General features: G+C 39.1%; 1 protein-coding gene across 13 annotated transcripts in view; it reads right to left on the minus strand.

Annotated features, from left to right (window-relative positions):
• LPP (LIM domain containing preferred translocation partner in lipoma) overlaps window positions 1-22,018 on the minus strand; it is a 628,850-nt gene that overhangs the window by 232,398 nt on the left and 374,434 nt on the right. For all 13 annotated transcript variants that reach the window (XM_037131738.2, XM_037131739.2, XM_037131740.2 and 10 more), the window contains one exon: window positions 14,044-14,733. In XM_037131738.2, the coding sequence (XP_036987633.2) occupies window positions 14,044-14,733 (690 nt within the window). The remainder of the gene's footprint in view (window positions 1-14,043; window positions 14,734-22,018) is intronic.

Below are 22,018 nucleotides of genomic sequence, written 5' to 3' on the forward strand. Positions count from 1 at the left end.
CCAGAAACACTTTGAAAAACATTTTCTGATATTTGAACCATCCCGTCTGTGTCACTTAGTTATGGCAGCCACAGGAAACTAATGTAGTAACTTTTGGGCCATCATTTTGTATTTTTAAAGAGGTCTCCCCCAAGTTATATTCCTCAAAGATTTACGTCCCACAGCATCTGAACATCTCTCCACACACAAACACACACAAACACACAATACTCTCACTATTGCCTGCTGAGTGTATTAACTATAGTAGCTGAGGGTAATGCATTTTTGTCAGAGACCTTTGCTTCTTATACATACTTTTTAAATAACGCTTCCCATCACGAAGTCATTTATATTGTAGTAACCGCCAAAATGGGTAATAGAATTGAGCCATTTAATCATAAGGTTAATTTGGCTCCTGAGGTTTGTGTAACCTTGTCATCTACAGAGTCATAACCTACAGACCCTTCTCAGACGGACCACTGAAGGACACCTAGATAGCACTAGGCATCAGCCCAGGCCTTTTATGCCTTGTTCTGTTTAAGGAATTATCTATTTTTCAATCTAAATATATTGCAGCTGTAAGGGGTATTCCACAAACAGAAAAACTAGGCAGTGTGATATTTTTTAGTTCACATGTTTCATCCTATGTATGTTATAGACAAGAGATAAAGATTTTAATATTTACATAGTAAGAGATATTGGGGAAATGCTTGACTTCCATGAAACTGCATCATCATCTGTAAAAGAGAATAATTATCCATTCCATGTCCATCTCAATAAGCAAAGGTAACACATTTCTTTCATCTCTAATAGCCTAAACGTTTATGACCTCCCCATCACTGAGCAAATGTGTTATGGTAATTATTATATTCCAGAAGGCTCTTGGGAAAGTTAGTTTTATTTTTCAAAGATTTTATTTATTCATTTTTACAGAGAGGGGAGGGAAGAAAAAAGAGAGAGAGAGAAACATAAGTGTATGTTTGCCTCTTGCTTGCCCCTGCACTGGGGACCTTGCCCACAACCCAGGCCTGTGCCCTGACTGAGAATCAAACCAGAGACACTTTGGTTTGCAGGCTGGCACTCAATTCACTGAGCCACACCATCCAGGGAGAACAGTGTGTTTTAATGTCTAGGATTTCTTTTTGACTCTATAAGTGGTTAACATTTAAAATAGAATACCAGGTGTCTGTTGGTAATAGGGAAGGTTAACATTAAGCACATATAAAAGCGTTGAAAAAGTGGATATAAATTGGAAACCCATTACTTCCTCTCCTGATACCCTCGTATTAAAAAAGTCTTTATAAATATGATCCATGTAGTTAAAACACACACACACACACACACATACACTTACACACACAAGGCAAGCAGCACCAGTGCACTCCCGCTTGACTCCCTATTCATAGCCTGGTACTAGAACTCATAGAACTGCCACAGAAGGCTGAACAGTCCTGGGCTTTTCACACGATCAAGTTCACACTTCCATGCTTTCCAAACACACTTGGCCTAGGCTCACTCATTTGGCATTTCTCCTGAGGGAATGCAACTCAATGTTCTACCCACAGGTTATAAGAATGACAGTTTTAGGCATTTATTAATTTATATCATTGTCTCTCAGTACAGACTCATTTTGAATCAGTGGCAAATATGATTAGGAATGGAACATTCACTTTGTCTGACTGCACTTTGGATATAAATGGGCTGGATTTTAAAACATATTTTAAAATTTTCTTTTCCCTTCTTTCTGACTAGGTCTTCAACAATGCAAATTATTCATGCAAATGTATAAAATAATGTTACACCAAGCATTTGGCAAGCAGTTCACATTTTGGGTGAAAAATATGTCACTTGAAAACCCAGTCATCATTGGTGTGCTACAAATCCTTCCTTCTCACTTGGAGACCCTGCACTGACGTAGTGCTTTGAGAAGTACTTCAGCTTGTCTTGGATCTCTCAAAGCTCAGTAGTACTTTCCTCTCTGAGGTTCAAGGTTATTGGCTAGACCATATCTCTTTGACATTCTGCTGAGCTACATTCCACAGCCCACTAATTATACCCCTCACACTGCCAGTTGTTTCATTAGTGCCTGGAAGAACAAAGTGATAGATGACAAATGAAGAAATGAGTGTAAGTCTTCTATTAAAAAAATAATTATGAAGCTTCTAGTAAATAACCTCCCAATAGCCTCATACCAAGAAGAGGAATACTCTGTAGCTTGGCATATGAGACCTACCCAAGATCAGAAGAGAGTATGGTTTAAGGTTTAAAGCTGGGTTGTTGCACAGCCATGAGGATTTTGTCAATATCCTTTCACAAAGAAGCAGAGTAGTATCATGGCTAAGAGCTTGGACCATTTCATCTTCGGAAAAGGAACCTCATCCCCCTCTATCTCAGTTTCCCACTCAGTAAAAACTCAGGATATTAGTAGTATTTTCTTTGTATACTTTTTGTGAGGCCTAAGGAAGCCAGTGCACATGAGGGCATCAAAGAGAAATAATAACTTATCTTGGGTGATTTCTAGCATTCACACATGAGATCAGGTTTTAAAACGTCTGAACACATGGACATTTAACCACCATATATAGCATTTTAAGCATGAAGTTCCCTGAGTGCTCTGAATAAGCTTCCTAAAGGACATGGGCTCCCAGTAGTTAAGAATCACTATTACAGAAAACACAGCATTGGGTTAGGTAACCAAAAGGTTTCATAAAAACTTCATATGCATGCCTGTTTATGCTATCACATACAGAGGTGCTATAAGTGATGAGCCAGCCTTAAAACTGATCTTGTCTTTGGAGGTAGATGGCCAGATGTGTGGAAAATCAGAAAGGCAGTCAATTCATATTGAGGTAAGTCTAAGTTAAAAAAGATCTTTAGACTTTCAGTGAAGATGGAGGTGTAGATAGACAGGCTGTGCCTCCTTGCGCAACCAAAAGAAGAATAACAAATTTAAAAACAGAAAACAACCAGAACTGACAGAAAATTGAACTGTATGGAAGTCTGAAAACCAAGGAGTTAAAGGAGAAACATTCACCCACACAGGTAGGAGGGGAAGGGATGGGCAGCTGGGCGGAGAGGACTCGTGGCAAGGCAGTGCCTGGAGGACTGGGAAGGCAGTGGATTTTGGACTTGGCAGTTCCACATTTGCATGCAGATAAACCGGAAGGAATAACTGGGGAGTAAAACAGACTGCGTAACCCCGAGTCCCAGTGCAGGGATATAAAGCCTCAAACTTCTGACTGAAAACACCTGTGGGGGTTGAGTTGGCAGTGGGAGAAACTCCCAGCCTCACAGGGGAGTTCAATGGAGAGACTCACAGGGTCCTAGAATGCACCCAAGCCCACCCACCTGGTAATCAGCACCAGAAGGGCCCAATTTGCTTGTAGGTAGTGGGGGAAGTGACTGAAAATCAGCCAAGATTGAAGCAAGCATCATTGTTCCCTCTCACACTCCCTTCCTCACATACAGCATCACAATGCAGCCATGTGGGTTGTCCCACCCTGATGAACACCTAAGGTTCCACCCCTTATATGTACCAGGTGCACCGAGACAAAAAAAAAAAATGGCCCAAATGAAAGAACAGATCAAAGCTCCAGAAAAAATACAACTAAGCAATGGAGAGCTAGCTAGCCAACTATCAGGTGCACAGCTCAAAACACTGGCAATCAGGATGCTCAGATTGGTTGAATATGGAGGCAAATTAGAGGAAAAAATGAAGGCTATGCTAAGTTAAATAAAGGAAAATGTACAGGGAACCAACAGCGATGGGAAGAAAACCAGGACTCAAATCAATGATGTGGACCAGAAGGAAGAAATAAACATTCAACCAGAAAAGAATGAAGAAACTAGAATTCAAACAAATGAGGAGAGGCTTAGGAACCTCCAAGACATCTTTAAACATTTCAATATCAAATCATAAGGCTACCAGAAAGAGAAGAGGAAGAGCAAGAAATTGAAAACTTATTTGAAAATATAATGAAGGAGAACTTCCCTAATCTGGCAAAGGAAATAGACTTCCAGGAAGTCCAGAAAGCTCAGAGAATACCAAAGAACTTGGACCCAAGGAAGCACACTCCAAGGCACATCATAATTACATTAGCCAAGATTAAAGATAAGGAGAGAATCTTAAAAGCAACAAGAGAAAAGGAGACAGTTATCTACAAAGGAGTCCCCATAAGACTGACAGCTGATTTCTCAAAAGAAACCTTGCCGGCAAGAAGGAGCTGGAAAGAAGTATTCCAAGTCATGAAAGGCAATGACGTACATCCAAGATTACTCTGTCCAGCTAAGCTTTCATTTAGTATGAAAGGGCAGATAAAGTGCTTCCCAGATAAGGTCAAGTTAAAGGAGTTCATCATCACCAAGTCCTTATTATATGAAATGTTAGAAGGACTTATCTAAGAAAAAGAAGATAAAATAATATGAATAGTAAAATGACAACAAACTCACAGTTATTAACAACCACACCTAAAACAAAAACAAAAACAAAAACAAACTCAGCAAACAACTAGAACAGGAACAGAATCACAGAAATGGAGATCACATGGAGGGTTATCACTGGGTGAATGGGTGGGAGAGAATGGGGAAAAGGTACAGAGAATAAGTAGCATAAATAGTATGTAGAAAATAGGGAGAGGTTAAGAATAGTATAGAAAATGTATAAGCTAAAGAACTTATATATATGACCCATGGACATAAACTAAAGGGGAGAATGTGGGTGGGAGGGAGTGTGCAGGGTGGAGGGGAATAAAGGGGGAAATAGAACAACTCTAATAGCATAATCAATAAAATATATTTTAAAAAAGAAAGAAAGATCTTTAGATTCCCCAGATGTTAGAGGTTCTGGACAATCATACAATCTTATCTATTTTCCCACCTCCCCCTTTCCATGGATGGAAGACTAGTGCTGGTCACATTCTACACAAAGCCTTGCAAAATTAATTCACTCTATCTCTTCTGAAGACACCTAGGACTTTGGGGGGCCTTTTCATTTAGCACTTTTGCAATTCTTGTTCTGTGTGAATAAATTTGCCCTTATTATGTATCTGATCATGGTGGGGAAAGATTCATTGTCTAATATAATGGGGATGTTAGTTCTACATATTTTTATAATACATCATATTGATGAATAAAAAGGTAGGAGTGGTCAAAGGCCAGTGGCACCAATAATACACATCTGATCTTCCGTATTGCATTTCAAGCTTTTTGAGAATGAGCTAAGTTCTAGTTAATTTTTGCATATTCTTTTGAATTCTGAGGACAAACTAAAATAAATATCATGTTTTATGCTAAGACTATATCTAAATATTGGGTTCTCCATATTCCAGAAAATCAAAGAACTAAAAATGACAAGTAAAAGTTTATTTTTGGGACAGTGGCATTTTTGGAAAGTCAAGTATTTGACTTTTACTATGAGACATCTCCTAATATTATGTGTGTAACATTTTCAAAATGTTTATATTTGCCACTACTCCTGACGCATCAACAGTGATCAAGCTTCTTCATTTGCTAGGAAAGAGAACAACTCCAGTCTCTCCTTTGAAATAGGCGAGTCTGAGTGTTCGCAGCTGGCTAAGCAGGAGATGAGGTTCCTAGAGAGACACACTAATGAGTTGGGTGGTTGTTTCGTTATAGAACTGAGATAAAACAAAAAGCAAAACACCCATAAATTGAAGTGAGTTCTCTCACTCTGCAAACATAAAAAATTACATCTTGTTAGAATCATTTGTTAAAATGATTCATTTATTTTTCCAGGAAGGTTAGGGACCTGGGGTATTTTTAAACATTGAAATCTATGAAAATGATGAGATGAGTAAAATAACTATTCACAGACCTCTAAGCATCCTAGGACATCCATCTTGAGAGTGACCCTTAAAATCACAGAAAGAAAAAATCATGATGTTGGTCAAAATCATATGGACTCTAAGAACTAGTCTTTTCACAGGAGTAATTGTGAGACAGAACAAGGATCCTTAGAATGTGGGCCATTTTCTATTATTAAGAGGCCTTAAGCTCTTTGTGATAAAAGTTATTACACCTTGCAAATGTCTAGTATTTTCAATGTCACTGCTCTTAAAGCAATGTAGAGAGGAACTATGGTACTCAAAGCAGTGTTAGCTTTCTCATCTAATCTGCCACTTACTAACTGTAACTCTCTAGGCCTCAGTTTTCTTATCTGTAAATTTGAGGGATTATGACCTAATGATTTTGAAGGTCACATCTGTGTCTGGCAGTTTCAATAAGCTGGTCTAGAGAAATGGAAAGTAAAGGTTTATTATTTTTCTAATTTATATCCTTCAGATTTGTAGGCAACTATTTTTTCTCTTATCCATGAAGAAATTAAGCAACTAAATCAGCAAAATTTTTCAGATGAAATGATCAGGTAGGAAAGTACAAGGAGTCTTAAAAAATACCTAGTGAGCCCTGGCTGGTGTAGCTCAGTGGAATGAGCACAGGCCTGTGAAGCAAAGGGTCGCTGGTTTGATTCCCAGTCAGGGCACATGCCTGGGTTGCAGGCCATGTCCCCAGTAGGAGACACATAGGAGGCAACCAAACACTGATGTTTCTCTCCCACTCTTTCTCCTTCCCTTCCGCTCTCTCTAAAAATAAATAAATATTAAAAAATACCTAGTGAAACTACTAAGTTTACTAAGTCATAAGATACAAAGTCAATATAAAAAAATCAATTGTACTTCTATATACTAATGACAAAAAATTGCAAATTGAACTTAAAAACACCATTTATAATGACACCCAAAATATAAAGTGCTTAGGGATAATTTAACAACCTCTATGCAAAGCTACAATAGATTTTTGAGAGAAATTAATGAAGCCATAAATAAAATGAGAGATATACCATGTTCGTGGTTTGGAAGACTCAATGTTAAGATATCTACTATTTCAAATTGATTTAGAGACTCAACAAAATCTCAGTCAAAATCATAGCAGGTTATTTTGTGGAAACTGGCAAGTTGATGCTAAAATTTATATGGAAATGGAAAGGACTTAGAGTAATTAAAACACCTTGGAAATAACAGATACAGAAAACAAACACCATCTGATTTCAAAACCTGCTATTAAAGTGAGTGATCAAGATAACAGCATTGGCCTAGGGATGGACACACAAAGTAAGAGAAGAGAATAGAGATTATAGATAGACTGACACATACGTGGTCAATTGCTTTTTGTCAAAGGTGTTTAGGTAATTCCATGGGAACAAAGAGTCTTTTGAACAAATTTTTATGCTGGAAAAACCAGATATCCTAATGAGAAAAAAATAAACTCTGACCTTAAACTGAGGCGAGTCATAACCCTAATTTATACCATTAAACATCTAAAGGAAAGCATGGAGTAAAATATTTGTGACCATTAGGAGATAAGCCTAGTGAAAGAAACAAAAAGCACAAATTATAGTTGATAAAAACTGATACATTGATCTTCATCAAAATTAAAAACTTCTACTCTTCAGAAAACAACATGAAGAAAATGGAAAGTCCCAGACTAGGAAAAAATATCGGCAATGCACAAATCTAAGAATTCTTATTAGGAACATATAACAGACTCTTACAACTCAACAAAAAGAGACAATCCAATTAAAAATGGCTCAAAAATTCAATGACACTTCATGAAAAAAGATATAAGAATGGCCTATAAGTGGGTAAATAAATGCTCCAGATCATTAGTAAGAGAAAAAATGTAACTATAAGCTACAGTGAGCCATAGCTGCACAGCAAGGAAGAGCTGAAATGGAGAAGGGTGACAACGGCAGCATGGGGGTGGCACTGTACCTCTCGCACACTGCAGGTGACAACGGAAAGAATACATTTAGGCAGTTTCTTATGATGTTAAATAGTTCCTACTTGACCCAGCAACTTCCCTCCTAGCTATTTATCCCAGAGAAATGAAAACTCTGTATGTACAAAGACAGGTACCCGAGTGTTCATTCATAGCAGCTTCATTCCTAACTCATGTAAAAATAAACTAATGCCTGAAAATGAGTGACTAGATAAACAAAATGTAATATATATTCATGTAATGCCACACTGCTTGGCAATAAATTGAATGAGCACAGTAACATAAATGAATCTAAAAAACTATAGTTACTCTGAGTAAAAGCAGCCCAGGCATGAGAGTGCATGCTGTATGAGTCCATGCATATGAAATCCAAGAAGGGATCAAGGTGATGGATGTTACGAAGCAGACCGGGCCTAGGAGCAAAGGGCGGCGGGTGCAACAGGGCATGGGGAAGCCCCGTGGCAGGTGCAGTGTTCTCCACCTTGATTGTGGTGATTTCACAGGTGCATCCACTTGTCAAAAGTTTCCTGCCTTACATGCTTAAAATGGACACATATTATTGTATGTAAATCAAACCTCAAAAAGTTGATTAAAATATGAATCAACAAATTCCACAGACATTTGGAAAGTGCACAATATAAAAGAGACTGTGTATATAACAACACACATAAACACATGTATGCCCGAAGGAAAGTAAAATGTTAGAGCGACAGTGAACCTGAGAAACTACCTAGCTGCTCTGCATACTGAGTTACTGATGTGACAATGCTTTTGTTATTTAGGTCACCTACACTGATCTGGTAAAGTAGGTTTTGGTTTTGGCACTTTGCTGAACAGCCTGCTAAGTTCTAAAGCAAGACTTTCTCCTTATTTTAGGACATAGTAAGTTTCTTCAAGCGCCTTCATTAAACAGGAATGCATTATGCAATGTGTTAGTTACTGTGCGGCAAACAGGGTTGTCCAGATACCATCTCTACCCCATAATTCTCCGGGTCTAATGGACACTGGGGCAGAGGCTGGTGGAAGACAGGTATATAACTGATTTTAGTATAGTTCAGAGTGTGAAAACTTCCACAACAGAGGGTGAAATAAGGTACAACTCAATTTTAGGGCAAGTAAAAGTCTTCATAAGAGAGAACAGAATTTTAGTTTATTCTCGCTGGATCACATTTGATTGTGAAATATTTTATTTATTTCAGGAAGGTATGGGGAGGCATTCCAGAAAGAAAAAAACCTCCATGATCAAAATTACAGAGATGAGAAATAACTAGGAATATAAATTCTTAGCTGGAAGCCCAGGTGCTTAAAAAAGTAAGATAAGAGTAGAAATCCAGGCAAGAGTTTCAATTCACTCCACAAGTGGCTGGAAACTTCTGAAAGTTTTTTTTTTTTTTAAAGACAATTAATGACAAGGGCGGAACTGTATGGCAGAAAGATTAATCTGGTAGCCTGTGTAGAAGGAACAGGTGTGGAGAAAGATTAGAGGGGGAGACACCCATTAGGAGGACATTCCAATGGTGCAGGTGAGAAATGAGGACAACTGAATTAGAGCAACCTCCAGGGGGACTGAGATAAGAAAGCAAATTTCAGATATTGTAAAATTAGAAAGAAACTTGGGACAAATTATGCATGGGTAATGAGGAAGAGGAAGTCTAGCTCCAAGACCTCAGGCCTGGGTGCCTGGGAGGGATTTAACGGGTGCTTCCCCTCCAACTGTTGATCTCATGACACTGCACCACAGCTGCCTGAGACCACTCAGACATCTGCTTGGGACACGGGCCATGGCGGAGCCACAGCGAGTGGCTGGTGATGCCAAGATCCACCGTTTTCCACGGGAAAGCATGAGGACAATCTTCAGAAGACCTGGCTTGGAGCTGTGGCTCTCCCATAAATTTGACATACAATTGTGGGTGAATGACTCTCATTATTGAGCTTCTGAACCCTCAACAGTATGAGAAAAACCTCTGTGCTTAATTGCATGGATTTGGTGAGGTCCACAAAGGACTATGGAAATGGAAAAGTTCTGCACAAAAATAATAACTAATGTTACTATCATCAGCTTTCTCAAGCATTCCTCTCTTCACACGTGTCTGGATACTGTCGCCTGCCCTGAGGCATATGTCCACATTTCTTCATCCTAACATCTCTTCCTCTGTTTCTCTAATTCTGGAATTGAGAGGGCTTCAGCTCAGGGGTTACATAAAGACAGTTCTCTCCAAAATACCACTAATTCTTTGCAATGCACCCAAAATCAAAATCTATGTCCTTCTCTTTTCCACAATAAAAAAAGAAACATTTTGATATTTCTTGAATGTTTGCAATGCTACTACATCAATATTCTCAAATATTCTCAAATATTCTTAATCTTAACAAATTACAGGTTTTAGGGGCCCTTTAACACTGACCCCTGGTATTTCATTACCTTGACTCTCTTCTCTGCCTACTAAATATCCCTAGTTTCAAAAACTAAATGAAGAGAAGTGATCTGTTCTAACTCTGAAAGAGATAACTTTTCTAGGTTTATTGAAAGGTAGTTTGTTGTTCTCCAAGGACTCGCCTTCCTGAAGGATTTTTCAAGGAAATTTTTAATCATAGAAGATTTTAGAATTTAATCTAACCCCCACACAAGGTGGACCTTTATACCTTTCCTGGGATGGACAGCTTCTTCAGTGCCTTCCACACAGTATGGGGCAAACAGCTGTCTCTTTCCCTGCCCGGAGATGACACAGATCAGGTTCATGACAAGTGAATGCCAGAGCTGCCCTACCACTCTGGAGTGATGACTAGCTTTATCTGAACATTAGAGAAAACACGCATCCCACTGTACAGGGGTATGGGACAAGAGTTCTGTGAACTACACAGCAACATGCAGATGATAGCTTTTATAAAACAGCAAAGAAGAAAGCTTCCACTGTTTCTTTAAGAGGATTTTCAGTAGGAAGAGAACATTTCTCCTTTACAAAGTCTTGCTTATAACAATATTTTTCAAGGAACTCAGCTCAGATGGTACAGGAAACACATTATGGTCTACTGTAGCATGCAAATTCACTGTTCAGCACATTATAGAAACACAAATATAACCATGATCCCCCAGCCTTGCAGGTTCCGATTTTATCTCCTTCCTTTCTTCGTTCTCTTCTCCTTTTCCTTCCTTCTTTCTTTTTCTTTCTTTCTTTCTTTCTTTCTTTCTTTCTTTCTTTCTTTCTTTCTTTCTTTCTTTCTTTCTTTCTTTCTTTCTTTCTTTCTTTTTGCTGCTTCCTTCCTTTTTCCTCTTCTTTTAAATTGCACTATGATGTAGGAAAATTAAAGCAATTCATCTCGAGTACAGGGGAGATTTACTTCTTTCATTTAAATTGTTTTTTCCTTAATGGGTTAAATGCCAAATTTCTCAGAATGTCTCAAGGTAACAAAAGATCATTGTTTTAAAGCATGAAGGTAAGTTTTCCATCAGTGACTAAAAATTGAAAATAAAGGAAAGCCAGTAAAAACAGTCCTCACTTGGCAATTATTCCACCTTTGGAAATTTCCAAGCCATTTGCAATCATTAATTAATTAGAGAAGATGATGTTCTACCTTGCTGAGGCCAGAAGCGTGACATAAGGAGGTCCAGAGGCTTTCCTCAAGCTGTAAGTGAAATGCCACGGGAGGAAGTGGGATTCAACGTAGGGGCTCATTTCTCAAGCCAGTAGTCACATCACTAAGCAAAGCAGACTCAATATTGGGACAAAAAGGTCCTCTGTGCACAGGTGCAGTTGAGTACAGCAGTGTTCTGCTGAAAGACTAACTGTGAAAAAGCTGGTCCTTTCATTCACCACCCCCCCCCCACCACACACAGATCATATCTGTAGCCTCATCAGCCACTTTCCCTTTTCCCCAAACACTGACAGATGGCTAAATATCACCCCCGAACCACTCTCCTCACTAATCGCAGAGAGGTGTACATTCTTTTAAATTGCACTATGATGTAGGCTTGATTTTCATTTTTAAATTGCACAATGTGATTTTCAAACACATGACACTGTTGAAGAACAAATATTTCAAAAACATTTTTTAAATGACATCAAATTCACTGAATATCCAGAATCCATAACAATATAATAGATCATCATGAGTAATTACAAAAAGAAGGGAAATAAAGTGTCATGCTTTCCGGTAAGTGGTTAATAAAAGTTCCTTCCATCGTCCTGAGTAGGGTGGTGGAAAGCAAATGTTAGTGATGCGGCTGAACCCAACATGTTAGATTCAGGTCTTGCACTGGGTGCTAACTGTTTTCCTATACCACTGGGTCAGTTCCGTGTTAAATGAGGAGGGACTATTCAACATGCCCAGTGACATTTGGGAAAAAAGAAACTCAGTGCCTCAGTGGCTCAGTACTTCTCACAAGATTATTCCCTCCACCTAGACATTCTGCTCTGTTTCACATCTGTTTCCCCACGTGGGCTGATCCAGGGTCCTTACATAAGTCAGGGTCCCTCTCTTTCCAACAGGATCATCATGCAGCCATTCTAACAGGAGGCTTCAGATGGAGCAAAACTGCACAGCTATTTGAGCTCGGTGTTAATGTCAGTTATCCCAACCAAAGCTTTGAACTATTCATGAGGGAAGTTACTGCACTTGCACCAAAGTGAAGTAAAGGAAAATGATCTAATTTTTTTCTGGATTGCTCCTTTGCAGGCTGGAAGGACTAATGCAAATGTACTGTAATGTTAACAAAGGGTGCGTATATACAGACTAGCTATTTTGGACAAACTTTAAAACAAGCAAATAAATAAACCTACTAACATTTATTTTCATAAAGAGATTTTGGAAAGAAAAGATTTCTAAAAGCAACATTTCAAAAACACAATGTTTAAACCTGGAAACTTTATGTTGGAAAATGATCATGCTTGGCCCCGTTTACCATAGTGGGTATTCATGAGTGCCCCACTTTCTGGAAGGCTTCTTCTCCTCTAAGGAGCCCAAAATTCATTTTGGAGGACTGGTAATAGAGCTGATACTTTCCTCTGAAAATAGTGGTTTAGTAAACACACTGCTCACAGAGCAAGGACCTGACAGATTTCTATTACAGTCTTGAAAATGTGATTGTGTCTGTACACTGACAATGTCAAATGTGTTAAATGATGTATATAGACTTTCTATATGTTAAAAATATACTGTACTAAAATATATAGAGACCTTTTACCCAATTCATCTCTCAAAAATAACATATTCTAACTATGTTTAATGTCTGATTCTCACAGCTTTAAATGAAAGGAAGGGAGAGCTTTGTTCCAACCCAAGGGCTGGAAACCAGCATGGTGTATCCATCTCACCCCTTCCAAGTAATTCTCCTTGGTTCCTCTTGTCATGGTAAAAGGAAACATCATGCTAGTTCAAATACTCACGGAAAAATCAAATTGTAACTGAGTGGGCATGTGTAATATCATTATCTATTGAAAAGTTAGTAACTGAATTCATTGATTTAAAAGACATACGCGCTTACAAGTAAATCAAACAATGAGAAAAACTCAAAAACTTTTAAAAATTGTCTAATAGGGTTAAAGACTAGAGGGTAAGATTCTGCTTAGAGGGTCAATAATGTGGATTGACAAGGGTGATAAACAAGTTTCATTATACTGCAGCAGCCTCTTCCAAAGGAAACTAGACAAGGTGTTTGCATCACCTACAGCCCTTCTCCTCACCTGTCCCCTGAACTATTGGCCACGTATGTCCTAGCAGCCACTGTGGGACCAACTTAGCTTGAGTTCTAACCACCATCACATACACCCTACCTGACAGCAGCTCGACTCATGGCTGCCCTGCATACCTCTCACCTCCAGATGTGTTGATGCCCTGTCCCTGTGAGGCATGAGATGCTACAGATTTATTTGGTGCCCAAGTAAATGCAAAGTCTAGGCATGAGGAAGTCTCTGACTCACAGAGAACCTTGGTCCAAGAAGAGACAGAGCTAGAAGATAAATTATCTTCCCTTTTCCTACCACAAAAAGATTATCCTGAGCTGCTATAGTTCATACGCTCTTTTGGAAGATGATCTTTCAAGACTGAACATGTAAATGCACTTGGTACTAAACAATATGCATATCCATAGCGTGACTCCATATCCCCAGTAGGATCTCCCTCTTTTCCTATGGCACTCAGGCTTCCTTGGAATCCTACTTTCTAATGTAATAAAAGCAACATATACACTTTTGCCTTAGGCTCTGCTTTCCGGGAAAGGCAAGCTAAACAGGCGGCCCTTTATTCCCATCATTGTATTAATGAGTTTCTTACCTTTGGTTGCAGTGGTGGGGCAGAGGGGGCTGGAACAGGATCTGTGATATATGTCTTCTTGGGACCAGCAACCGGATACATGCCAGCAGGGTGCTGGTTTCCTGGCCCAGAGGGAGTGTACCCTTGTTCCCGCTTCCAGGCATTGGGGTGACCTTGTTGACCATAGGCAGGATCAGAATCATTTTTGCCCCCATACGCAGGCCCCACTGGGCAATAGGCTTCATAATAGCGCCCTTGGTTAGGACCATACCCATACCCAGGCTCAGGCTGAAGTCCTGGTGGTGGAATATATGTGTAATCCATGCCTCCCCGTGTTGGAGGAGGTGGACACTGCCCAGTCACAGGCACTGGTTGAGTGTTATAGCTCTGGTGCCCTGGCCCCGGGCCATAAAACTGTCCTGGTGAAGGGGCAGCCATGTAATGCGAGCTGGGCTGGGCTGACTTCACCTGCACATTGAAGGTAGGCCTCGACGGGGTGGATGCCGTAGTGTAGGAGGCTGGGACGGGCTGAGGCTGGGGTTTCAGTGTTCCAATCGGAGTCACGGGGATGGGTCCAGCCTGAGGGGCAGGCTGTGGTTTCAGGGTCGACTTTTTGGTTGCTGTTAGTGGGGGCTGGTTTGGTATGACCATTCTCTTGTGTCCTGTGACAGGGGTGGAGACTGGAGGAGAGGCTGTAACACCAGTAGAACCCTAAAATGGAAGGGAGACAGAAAAAAAAAGGACAGAGATTACTGCCAATGAAAAATATTTTTTTAAATTACGAACTGCCAACTATTATTTTTGTATTAACTTTGCAAAATACAAATCTGGCATGGTTTCTGCTTTCTGAGACTTCAGAGACTAACACAAAAAACAGTTATGTTTTTGTGTACTACCGATGAACAATCCAAAAAAGAAATCAAGGAAACAATTCCATTTATAATACAATTAGGATAAAAATACTTAGGAATAAGTTTAACTGAAAAAGTGAAAGACGTGTACACTGGAAAGTGGAAAATGTGGCTGAAATAAATTAAAGAAGACATATAAATAGAAAGATACTTGTGTCCATGGGTTGAAAGATTTTAATACAGTTAAGATGTTAATAATACCTAGAGTGCTCTGCAGATTTAGTACTATCCTTTTCAAAATCACTAGGGCACCTTTTTTGCAAAAACAGAAAAATCCACCCTAAAATTCATATGCAATTTCAAGAGACTCTGAATTGCAAAAAAAAAAAAAAAACCTTGAAAAAGAAAAGAAAAATTGGAGATTACAAAATGCCCAACCTCAAAATTTATACAACTATAATAATCAAAGTAGTGTGGTAGTGTCATAAAGACAGAAAAGTAAACCAAAGGACTTGAACAGACACTTCTCTAAAGAGGACATACAGAATATCCAGAGACACATGAAGAGATGCTCAATATCGTTAGCTATCAGAGAGATGCAAATTAAAACCACAATGAGATACCACTTTACACCAGTCAGGATGGCTATAATAGACAAAGCAACAAACAACAAATGTTGGAGAGGGTGTGGGGAAAAGGGGACCTTAGTTCACTGTTGGTGGGATTGTAGACTGGTACAACCATTATGGAAAACAGTATGGCATTTTCTCAGAAAAATAAAAATTGACCTGCCTTTTGACCCAGCAATTCCACTGCTAGGATTATACCCCAAGAATCCTAAAACATCAATTTCAAAGAACCTATGCACCACAATGTTCATAGCAGCACAATTTACAATAGCCAAGAGTTGGAAGCAACCTAGGTGCCCATCAGTAAATGAATGGATCCAAAAATTGTGGTACATATACACCATGGAATTTTATGCAGCAGAGAGAAAGAAGGAGCTACTACCTTTTGCAACAACATGGATGGAACTGGAAAGCATTATGCTGAGTGAAATAGGCCAGGCATTGAAGGACAAATACCATATGATCTCACCTTTGACAGGAAGCTAAAGAATAAAACAAACAAGCAAAGAGAATAAAAACAAAGACGCTGAAATAGAGAACAAGTGGGCAGCGACCAGAGGGGAGAGGGAAGGGAACTTAAGGGGAAAAAGGGGGAGGGATTTTGAGGAACAAGTATGAAAGACACAGAGATGAGGACTGGGGGGGGGGAATGGGAGGGAGGGGGGAGACCAGGCGGGGGGGGGGGGAGAGAAAAGATTTAAAAAAATGTACTTGAAAAGTAACTAAATAAAAAAAAAAAAAGAGAGAGAAAAAAAAAAGAGAAAAGTAAACCAATGGAATTGAATAGAGAATCCAGAAATAAACCCTTGAATGCATGTTAAATTAATTTTTGGCAAAGGTGCAAAGACCATTCAAAGGAGGAAAAACAGCCTTAAATATAATAGTACAAACTATAATACTGTTAACAAGCATAGGGAGGAAGATTCATGACATTAAATTTGGCAATTTTTTTTAATGTAAAAAGAAAATAAATGGAATGTCATGCTCTCAGTCAAACTAGCCAAAGACTTAGTCACCAGTGCAAAAGAAAGAAAGATGGAGGACAGGTCAGAGGGAATTAAAAAGAAACAAAGGGGGTGGGGGGTTGAGAGAAACAAACACAACAGCACAACCAATAGAATGCAAATTTTAGATCAAAGATTCTTGTCAATGAGTAATTTACCCAAGATAACTCAAGTGCAACCTCCTCCTTTAATATCTTCCTGAGGTCAGCTGCATTCATTTGTTCAACTCAGAATTTCTTACTACACAATGGAATATTACTAAGCCATAAAAATAATGAAATCCTACCATATGCAAAAAACATGAACAGAGCTACTTGGTATTATGCTAAGCGAAACGAATCAGACTGAGAAACAAACACAGTCTGTTTCCACTTATAGGTGGAATCTAAAGAACAAAACAGAAATGGACTCAGATACAGAGAAGAGATCGATGGATATTAGATGGGAGGGAAACTGGGGGTCTCAGTAAAAAAGGTGAAGTACAAATTGATACTTCCAAAAATAGGCATGGGGATGTAAAGTACAGCATAAAGAATTTATGGGTACTAGACTTATTGGGGGGTCACTTGTAAATTATATAAATGTTTAACCACTGTGCTGTACACTAATATAATATTGAATGTCAACTATAACTGAAAAAAATAAATTGAAAGATAACCTTATCTTTGCATCACACACAAAAATATATTTACTGAATGTCATAGGAATGTCCTAAGACACAAAGGTGAAAATGCCTTCCTTCTGAAATATGGGAGGCTATAATTATGATGGAAGACAAGTAAAGGCTTAGGGAAAACTTGGAGATCCAAAACTTTGTCCTCAAGCATTCGTCTATTAGGAATGGGCAAATATGCAAGTGATACAAAGTTTTAATCTCCATAAAATTTATTAATATAAGGAATATGTGACCACACCCTAATTTTGTTGTTTGATAACTTCCAGGCAAATTATAGTATGTATAGGAAGACAGGATGCAACACTTTATATTACTCTATTATCATTTGTCCACACCAAGCCACAAGAGATAGTAGACACGTAGAGAGGATGCTACTAACTGCTTCCTCATCATTACACTTCCCTTTTTCACTAGTCAAATAATTTCAATTTTGTTTAGGGGTGCAATGTGCCTACTTAAAACACTTCCCAAGACTTTTTTGTAAGTAGAAGCTGCCACATGACATGGTTCTGGCCAATGAGATGTGCACTAAACATTTTTGTGAAAACTAGGGCTCGTCTAACATAAGCCCCATCCCTTCCCATTTTTCTCTTTTCCTCTTCCCTGCCTGGAAGGTGGACGTAGGGCTGTGAATGTGCAGCTCTCTTCCCCCCACCATCACAGATATTTAGCCGTGGTGGCTGAGCTTTCTGGAGATCTAGATTGATCCAGCGATGAAGAGAAAAACCTTCCCAGGGACATTAGGTTAACATTTCATTTCCAGTGGTTGTCACCTACATAGGAAATCACCACCAACCAGGGAAAATTTAGAAATGAGAAATAGATTTTATTGTCACGGTGACTAGGTTGTGCTTTTATCATTGAATGGGTGGATGGCCAAATGCATCATTGTCAAAACCAAGATAACAATAATGCCCCTGTTGGCACTGAATAGAGTCTAGGGACACAGGTTTGCTGGCAAGCTGACTGTGAAGTTTCCAGTTCCCAAGGAGGGTTGCTGGTCCTCTCTAGGACTTCTCCTCTACAGCACTCTCTCCTTCCTGGTTCAAGTAGCTGCTCTCTCTCCTGGTCCCTCTGAGCCTAGAGGAGATGACAATTCTGACTCTGCCCCAGATTACTGTTCCATTCCTAAGGCTTCTCCATACTCAAATGGGCCTATGTACAGAATTCCTTTATAAATTAACTCCTAGAGAGGAGCTTGTTTCAGTGTGCCATTATTTTTTATAGGATTGTGACTGTTATAGGTATCTCTCCCATGTGTCATTCGTCACCATTGCAGTTTCCTAGGGACTTTGCAATTCTAGATTCAGTTCTGTTAAGTTACAGGATGCTATTGAAGAGAGTTTCTTTATCCTCCCATTTTTAAATTATTTATTTAGTTTTGGAGAGAGGGGAAGGGAAGGAGAAGGAGAGGGAGAGAAACATCAATGTGTGATTGCCTCTCTGTGCCCCCTTCTGGGGACCTGGCCTGCAACCCAGATATGTGCCTTGACTGGGAATCGAACTGGCGACCCTTTGGTTCACAGGTTGGCACTCAATCCACTGAGCCACACCAGACAGGGATCTTCTTCACCCTTTTTTAATACAAGTCTTTCAGGGGCAAGATTTGCAATTTATGTTTGTAATTTAAGCGACTTGAATATTCTTGTCTTGGTAGGGTGAACTTCTTGTTATTCAGTAAGGTGATCCCGATAGTGTCCAATAGGAAGAGATGCAGTGTTCTCATTAATAAACTTATTAAGAAACTGTAAAATAAATAGTTAAGAGGGTCAGATTTTTCTAGAAAACATATCCATCTTAAAAACTGTGAGCATAGGTGGAATTGAATGAAAGAGAAAAAAATAAAGCTTTCATTTGATGACTCAGGATCAGCAGAAACTCAGCGTTCTTACTTGGAATACTTAAAAAACCCAACTATAAATGGAGACAGTGACTGAGCAACTGGCTAATGACAAGCATCCTCTCTGCTGCAGCTGTACAGAAGTCTGCCCCCAAAACAGATGCCTCAAAAGTCACATATTTTGAAAATGAAAATCAATCACCTTCATAAGGTGAAAAACAAGGATTTATGTAGCTCTCACATGTTAGAAGCGACTTTTTCACAAATCTCTTTCTCGGTGAACACACACACACTCGCACTGGACCACACACACATGTGTGTGCACACACACAAAGCAAACATCCCTGTCCTTGAAGAAGGCACCAGGGTGCACTCCCAGGCACTACCACTTTCTTCTAGGAAATAACTCGCCAGCAGAATTCTCTTCTGGGATAAGAAGGTTTCTCACAACTTTATGATGAATTCAGCTGTGTACGTGCCGGCATGTTTATACATATTTTCTATATCATAACTATGTGTGTGAAAATAGCACATTTAGCTATATTTTTCCTTTTCAATTTTACATTATATCATTGGAGGTGGAAGTGGTAAAGAACAGAAACCATTTTAAAGCATATTTATTTTTGTTCCTCATAGTTAAAGAAAGCTATGGCAACATTTTCCTGGGCCACATTTTCAAGTAAATGCATAGTGAATTTTTTCTACTTACTGGATTAGTTGGCACTTCCAAGTATGTATTTTTGGTATTTCACTTCTTTTTTTTTTGCAGGAATCCTTAATGTTTTTATCATGATTTAACATTTTCATTTTGAAAATCAAGTACATTTAAAAGTTAAACTCATATAGCTATGTGTTGTGTGTGTATGTATATTTTTTCTGAGATTTGAATCTATGTAGCAGTATTTTTATGTGGTTATTTTTCCATTAATTACTTTTAAACATTTCAATGTGTAAAGCTCTATAGAGTGAGTCAGAGGATAGCATTTTAGGGTCAATGGCACATGTCTTCATGTCCCAGCTTTGCATGGCAGAGGGGCCAAAACATAATCAGTGACAGTTGAATGACTGTCTTCATTCCTGGGCAGAACTGGTGTGGCCATGAGAGAAAAACATGACAGGGGCCATGTGAGCATCTCACGGTGACTTCTTAGGGCAGATCTACTTCCTTTTGGTGCAAGTCAGGAAAACATCTTACATTCATCTACCTCTCTTACCCTGCCCAACCATCCCTTGATGGTTGCACGTACTCAGGCACACACACACACCCCTAACATAATCTATATATAGCTCTTGATTACTTCTCACATTCCTGCACTTTATTCCAGTTTTGCTTTCTCTTCCCTGAATAAGGTCCTCCTTACCACTTCCCCAAGCTATTTATTACTATAATCCAACCTCAATTCTCTCTCAATTCTCCTCTTTAATAACACCATGATGATCTCTGTAACATGAACATCTGATTGTGGCTCACTGATGATACAAATTTGGCAATGACTCTGCCTTGAGTTGAACTCTGTTTTGTTTTTTTAATTTTCCATATAATTTCTAAAGACTTTTATGATTTAGCCCTTGCCTCACTCTTCAGCCTACTTTTCCTTCATCACTCAGAGCTTCATTCCAGCAGTATTAACCTTGTATAGTGACTGCAATAAACCATACACCTATGTCTCTGCTCCTCTTTGTCAGTCAGGACCTCCTTCTACAGTCTGCGATCCATTCTCTACAAATCCATCATTTCTCCCATGCTGCTCAAGCATAGCCATCTTCTTCCTGACAGCTGCCTGCACGTTCACCAAGTCTCATCAAATGGAGCTTCTTCCGTAATGTCATTCTTCACTCCCCTGGAAGAGTGTTGACGTTCTTTCTACGGCTCTTCACTTATCCTCCTGACCGGTTTTGTGCACACTTCCATTAAAATAATCATATGGTATTTTAATAATTGACTTGCATGTTTTATAAGCTTGGAAGAAGTCAAACTGTAAGCAATAGAAAATCAAATCATCATGCTCTTAAACATAGAGATCTTTATATTCTGTAATAGAAAACCCAGGGGGTAGACAGAAAAGAACTACTATGTCTGTTCAACAGTGGCAGCAGGGACTTAGGCTCTTTATGCTAAAAGTACTTTTCTAATATTTCCGAAAAATTGCTATTGATGACATTAGTCATTATTTTTGCCCAGTGACCACTGAATAATTATCCTCTACATCTGACCCAGGACCTCTCTTCTTTCTATTCACTCTCTCCAGAACCATGCCCACAACTTAAAAGTCTTTCCATTACGAGGACTCTGTTGAATTTCTATCTCCAGAATTCATCTACATTCTGAATGCAAAGATCAAATATCCAACTGCCTTTCACATGTCTACTGAATGTCTCATATACTCTTCAGGCTCAACATGTTAAAAACTGTTCATCACCTCACTTGAATCTACTTTCCATGTTTTTGTTCTGGTTTTCTCAGGCAGGTATTGCTCAGATGAGAACACTAGGAGTCCTTCTTGAGCCTCTCCCTCACATCCCTTTCAAATACTAAAATCCTGTTGACTTTATTCTCTAGATAGAAAATTCTATAACTCTTGAATATGCCCACAGTTCACTACTTCACTGCTGCCACCTAATTCCAAGATACTACCACCTCTTAGCAGGATGGCTCCAACATTATCCAAACTAGTGTCCCAACATTTACTCTTGTTCCCCTCAGTGAATCCTTCCTTCCGTAGCTAAAATGAATCTCAAATGAAAATTTGATCACATTACTTTCCTGCTTAAAAGTGTATGCAGGCACAGTGGAATGGCTTGGACTCAACCTGTCTCTTCTGTTCTCCTTCAGAGTGACTCGACAGGTCACTCTCTGACACTGACTTTCTCTCATATTCAGTGTGTCGGGCTCTCTTCCATCTCAGGGATTATATCCACGTGCTTCCCTGCCTCTCTCTGATTTGTGTCAAGCTAATACATAAGAATCCCTTAGGTCTTAACCTGAGTATCAGGCT

This window comes from Artibeus jamaicensis, unplaced genomic scaffold (assembly GCF_021234435.1).
Source record: "Artibeus jamaicensis isolate MK-2021 breed Jamaican fruit bat unplaced genomic scaffold, CSHL_Jam_final scaffold_474, whole genome shotgun sequence".
Lineage (NCBI taxonomy): Eukaryota > Metazoa > Chordata > Mammalia > Chiroptera > Phyllostomidae > Artibeus > Artibeus jamaicensis.